The sequence below is a fragment of the Schistocerca gregaria genome, chromosome 1, assembly GCF_023897955.1.
Source record: "Schistocerca gregaria isolate iqSchGreg1 chromosome 1, iqSchGreg1.2, whole genome shotgun sequence".
Taxonomy (NCBI): Eukaryota; Metazoa; Arthropoda; class Insecta; order Orthoptera; family Acrididae; genus Schistocerca; species Schistocerca gregaria.
The window spans coordinates 519199879-519205878 of NC_064920.1; the positions used below are offsets into that span (position 1 = coordinate 519199879).

Consider the following 6000-nt stretch of genomic DNA (forward strand, 5'->3'; position numbering starts at 1 on the left):
CCCTATCTAGAAGTAAGCAACAGCAGAAGATGGGTAATATACAATACTTACACGAACCAAGAGGGAAGAATAAGATCGAAGAGCAAGAACATAGTGCTCGGATTGAAAAGGGGATAAGACGGTGATACGGCCCTTCTCCATGATTGTTCGTTCTATCCATCGAAGAAGCAATCACGGCAATAAAAGAAAGATTGAAAACAAAAAGGTTCAAATGGCTCTAAGCACTATGGGACTTAACATCTGAGGTCATCAGTCCCCTAGACTTAGAACTTGAACCTAACTAACCTAAGGACATCACACACATCCATGCCCGAGGCTGGATTGGAACCTGCGACCGTAGTAGTCGGGCGGTTCCGGACTGATACGCATAGAACCCCTCGGCCACAACGGGATTAAAATTAATCGTGAAAGGTTAACAATGAAAAGATTTGCTGATGAAATAACTATCCTTCGTGAACAAGAAAAAGAATTACAAGATCTGTTGTGAGGAATGAACTGTCCAATGAATACAGAATATGGAATGAGAGTAAATACACTCCTGGAAATGGAAAAAAAGAACACATTGACACCGGTGTGTCAGACCCATCATACTTGCTCCGGACACTGCGAGAGGGCTGTACAATCAATGATCACACGCACGGCACAGCGGACACACCAGGAGCCGCGGTGTTGGCCGTCGAATGGCGCTAGCTGCGCAGCATTTGTGCACCGCCGCCGTCAGTGTCAGCCAGTTTGCCGTGGCATACGGAGCTCCATCGCAGTCTTTAACACTGGTAGCATGCCGCGACAGCGTGGACGTAAACCGTATGTGCAGTTGACGGACTTTGAGCGAGGGCGTATAGTGGGCATGCGGGAGGCCGGGTGGACGTAATCGCCGAATTGCTCAACACGTGGGGCGTGAGGTCTCCACAGTACATCGATGTTGTCGCCAGTGGTCGGTGGAAGGTGCACGTGCCCGTCGACCTGGGACCGGACCGCAGCGACGCACGGATGCATGCCAAGACCGTAGGATCCTACGCAGTGCCGTAGGGGACCGCACCGCCACTTCCCAGCAAATTAGGGACACTGTTGCTCCTGGGGTATCGGTGAGGACCATTCGCAACCGTCTCCATGAAGCTGGTCTACGGTCCCGCACACCGTTAGGCGGTCTTCCGCTCACGCCCCAACATCGTGCAGCCCGCCTCCAGTGGTGTCGCGACAGGCGTGAATGGAGGGACGAATGGAGACGTGTCGTCTTCAGCGATGAGAGTCGCTTCTGCCTTGGTGCCAATGATGGTCGTATGCGTGTTTGGCGCCGTGCAGGTGAGCGCCACAATCAGGACTGCATACGACCAAGGCACACAGGGCCAACACCCGGCATCATGGTGTGGGGAGCGATCTCCTACACTGGCCGTGCACCTCTGGTGATCATCGAGGGGACACTGAATAGTGAACGGTACATCCAAACCGTCATCGAACCCATCGTTCTACCATTCCTAGACCGGCAAGGGAACTTGCTGTTCCAACAGGACAATGCACGTCCGCATGTATCCCGTGTCACCCAACGTGCTCTAGAAGGTGTAAGTCAACTACCCTGGCCAGCAAGATCTCCGGATCTGTCCCCCATTGAGCATGTTTGGGACTGGATGAAGTGTCGTGTCACGCGGTCTGCACGTCCAGCACGAACGCTGGTCCAACTGAGGCGCCAGGTGGAAATGGCATGGCAAGCCGTTCCACAGGACTACATCCAGCATCTCTACGATCGTCTCCATGGGAGAATAGCAGCCTGCATTGCTGCAAAAGGTGGATATACACTGTACTAGTGCCAACATAGTGCATGCTCTGTTGCCTGTGTCTATGTGTGCCTGTGGTTCTGTCAGTGTGATCATGTGATGTATCTGACCCCAGGAATGTGACAATAAAGTTTCCCCTTCCTGGTACAATGAATTTAGTGTGTTCTTATTTCAATTTCCAGGAGTCTGGAAGAGAGACGAATGTAATGAGATGTTGTAGAAATGAAAATAGCGAGAAACCTATCGTCAAAATTGCTTTTGCAATGTGTAGATGGAGTCGACCCAAACACATGCTGCTCCTAACATGTTCAATCCGACACTTTGTGTCAAAACAAAGAGTCGGTTTGTTTTCATTTACAAACGAAATTATTTTTGAACTGGAATTTTACGTGCCGACTCGATAGTTTGCTTTTGTCAGTATTATTTAACATGTATAGTAAAGCGCGAAAAATAAACAGCAATGCAGCAGAGATTCAGTAGATCTGAATACCTGGAGGTAGCAGTCAGCACAGGAAAGCGCAGTGTTGTCGCTGCTACAGTTCTGGTTATTCTTCATGGCTTACGGTCCTTGTTAATACATAGCGATAAAATATATAGCAATGGACTAATTTTGGATCGATTTATCGAATGGACACGTAAAATTCCGCTTTAAATTTTTTTCGAAAGGGAACAAACGGATGTTTTCCTTCGACGCTTGGCGTCCCATGGAGAACGGTTGACTCCAGCTACACAATACCAAGCCGAAATTGCAAAAAATTGTCGAAACACCAGAGGAACTGCACCTGACGAATCTTAGGAGAGAGTAGGAGGGACGATATACACCCTTTTCTGGTATGCTTTTAGGGTTGGGATTGTAGCTTACGAAGTAAGTCTGCTAGACTCCTCAAAACTGAAACAGTGTTTCTTTCGTTCACAGACGGAGTCGCAGCTGGAGGAATGTGCGACCCCTGGTGGAGGTCCCGGGCAGTGCCGCCACCTCACCAACTGCGTGCTCCCCAATTTTGCCAACAGCCTCGATGATTTCCTGCCCTACCTCTGTGTGGTCGACGGCAGGTCAGTAACAGCTTATAGCGTACTTTTAATGTAAAAATATTTTGAAGAGCGTTGTGGCATCATTTGTACAAAATGGAAGCCCTCATCCCTGTTGATGGTGTTGTTTGCTGATTGTATTTCTACAGCTTACTTAACCTCTGGATCAAAACAGGATGCCGCTCTGTAAAGGCAATCTATCAACCGTGTCGAGGGCATCTATTTCCATAATTCATGGGAACCACTCTTTTCACGTCTGCGCCTCAGAGCAACTGCTCCTCCTCCCTGTCTGTCCTTCCTTAAACTGTCATCCATTTTAATAACAAATCACGTAATTTTTAAGCACTCACGATTTGCTGACTCGACGCTTCCTACATTTTTGTGTCACTCACGTAAGTAGTATCTACAACTGGCGCTGTTTTACTTATTGCCTAATTTCTGAAACTTGATTATTTTATGCGGCAGTATATCGTCGTGGCCATTGGCTTAGAATTTTAGCATAGAAACAGGTACCCTCGGTCAGTCAGAATTCTCGTCACCGCCTCGCCTTGAAGATGGCTGTACACTGAACAGGCTAAACATCAGATGATGAAGCAGAGATGTCCGTGTTGTATGCCAGAAGGATTAGAGAATGTGTTTTCGTTTAAATCTTACGTTAATGCCCTGCCAATTACCGTAAAAAAATTAATTAATTTTACGCAAGTTTTAGTAATCCCATGTCGGAAGAAAAGATTTCACAATCATTTCAAGTGACGGTGGCAACATGATCGCTAAGCGTGTACTAACCCGAAAATAAACATCCGAATATCGTCTCCAAAACGAACACTTCATTTCACTAAAAATCCACAACAACCAGTGAGGAACCTAGTACATGACCATAACAACTTTTCAATTCAGACCAATTCGGTTTCAACTACTAATGACAGCTTTTGACACAGTGATTAACTCTTTTTGTACACTGTGTAAATAGAAAACATGTTCGAACCTTTGGTTCAAACCTTATCGTAGATGCACTGCTGCTGACGTAGTTTCCTTACTTTCGCTGCATTTTGGATTTTTAGATGCTCAGGTCGTAGTTACATGAGCTTCCTATTGACATCTCCTATGAGGAACGTAATATGTCAACAAAACAATTTCATTATTATATGCGTAAAGTACACGAAATATCGATACAGAATGCCGTTTTAACGCTACGTAGTGCTTAACGAAAAATGACACGATTTCAGTGGCATGTTTGTACAAAAAAATCTACAACAATCTGCCAATGATGTGTTGACTTGTCAAGAGCTGTAATGCTCCAAACTGAATATGAACTGCTTCAACACGAAACCTCTCGTGTTAATTGACAATCTCATGTTTCAGTTTTGACTGTTTAGAGGTTGTTGTTCTCTTGCGTATTTCTTATCGCAGAAATGTTAGCTGTTTATCGTTTTTAAGAGAGAAATTACTGAACGGGAGAAGGAAATGACATAAACGAGGTGAAGTGAGAATGACTCAGATAGCTCTAGCAAAATTTTTTGAACAACTTTTGTGTTTCTGCTGCAGTTATGTCGGAGCTTGCTGTCCGGACAACACGATTCCCCACACGCTCGGTGGATGAGGTGCGCGCTGACTGCCGAGACCGCTACTCTGCGCAGAGGTTGTTCCAGAAATTGCCTTCCATAGCTGTGGAGAGCAAAACGGGAATGTCTGACGATCATACGAAACCCAAAGCTTGTTGAATAATTTGTTAAGTATTATTTGTTCCCTGTTATTATCCACAGTAATTAAATATTGTCACTAGAGAAATGTAGTTTCGTTTTATTTCAATAATATTGGTTTCATTTCCTGAATGCTCCCTTTCCACTTCAACTCTTTACCATACCAACCGTCTTAACGACACAAAGCCAATTTTGCTGGCTTATATAAAATTGCAGGCGTAAAGCAAATTCTGTCAGTTATGGCGAAGTAGCACAAAACATGAATACATTGTTCACGGTTTTGCAAATACAAAAACTTAGCCACAGTTGATAGTCGTCTCCCAATGAAAATGCCAGCCTTTATCTTGACGACGAGTGATTGGACTTGGCTCCAAGCAATCACTTTTCCACGGCATGACTGTTTTAATAAAAGTATTTCAACAAGAAATTGAGAAGATTTTATTCACCACGCGGAATTTTGGTTAGGGTTGACTTTCCTTTAATACAATATAGTCTAAGCTACATTACAGTAGTGTAAAACGCAAAGAACTTTCCACCTCCTCAGTTAAGCAGACCTTTCTAATTCTGTACAGTCCCATATACACAATGAGAACCACCGAAGTCATCCCCCATGACTTCGTCGAAATTAGTACAAGCTATGACCAAGGAAAACTGAAGTACATTCAGGGTGCACTGGGTAACGCCCGATAGCGCAAGCACACGATAAGCTGTTCTATTACAGAAAACTAACTATGAATATACCTTTATCAGAATGTTGATGTGACCAATTTTAATGCCTAACCAGGTTTCTAAGACCCTAACTAAAGACCGTAAAATTGAGAGTTACTTAAAACTCTATTTTAATATAAATGGAGGCCATTAACAGAAGCAATCTTTCAGTATACACAATAATTTATTCAACATAACATAGTGAGAAATGAACAGATCATTCTAGACTGATGAATGATTCATAAACTCAATGCATGTAACTTTAACTACTTGAATTTGAAACATAACTTTCCTCAACGAGATAACTACGCCCTTTTAATGCAAAAAAACAGTAATTTGGTCTAAAAATTCCTTAACTCTGAAGTAACACAGTGTCTGGACATCTGCTTGTTAATCAAGAGACTGATGCACACTGTGTAGCAAATGTGAATCTGAGACAGCTTATTGCACAGAAATTCTCAAGTGAAAACCAAGAATGTCCCATCACGCTGGTGCAGCAACTTATGCTAGCCATAACTGATCTTGGACTCCTGTGTTGGATGTCTCTGACTTGTAGATGGCTCTGCTGGAGAGGACGTGGACGTCGTGCTGTAGCAGAAATTCTGAAGATGAGCGACTTCAAAAATGCATTCTGTGGAGTTCGACTTCAGCATCTTAGCTGTGTGCTACCGACTCCGTCTACCACGAATTCTACCACTGTCCACCATTTTGTAGCGTCTTCCGGTGTCCATCAATGTTTTCACGCCAAACCGTTCACTTACGACCATAGTGAACGTTGGAAGATCTTTGGT

At 44.2% G+C, this 6000-nt stretch overlaps 1 protein-coding gene across 2 annotated transcripts in view; it reads left to right on the forward strand.

The window, feature by feature from the left end:
- Positions 1 to 4589, forward strand: part of LOC126354641 (inter-alpha-trypsin inhibitor heavy chain H4-like) — a 100975-nt gene extending 96386 nt beyond the window's left edge. For both annotated transcript variants that reach the window (XM_050004414.1, XM_050004423.1), the window contains 2 exons: positions 2689 to 2825; positions 4347 to 4589. In XM_050004414.1, the coding sequence (XP_049860371.1) occupies positions 2689 to 2825; positions 4347 to 4401 (192 nt within the window). In that variant the 3' untranslated portion in view covers positions 4402 to 4589. The remainder of the gene's footprint in view (positions 1 to 2688; positions 2826 to 4346) is intronic.
- The last annotated feature ends 1411 nt before the right edge of the window (positions 4590 to 6000 follow it).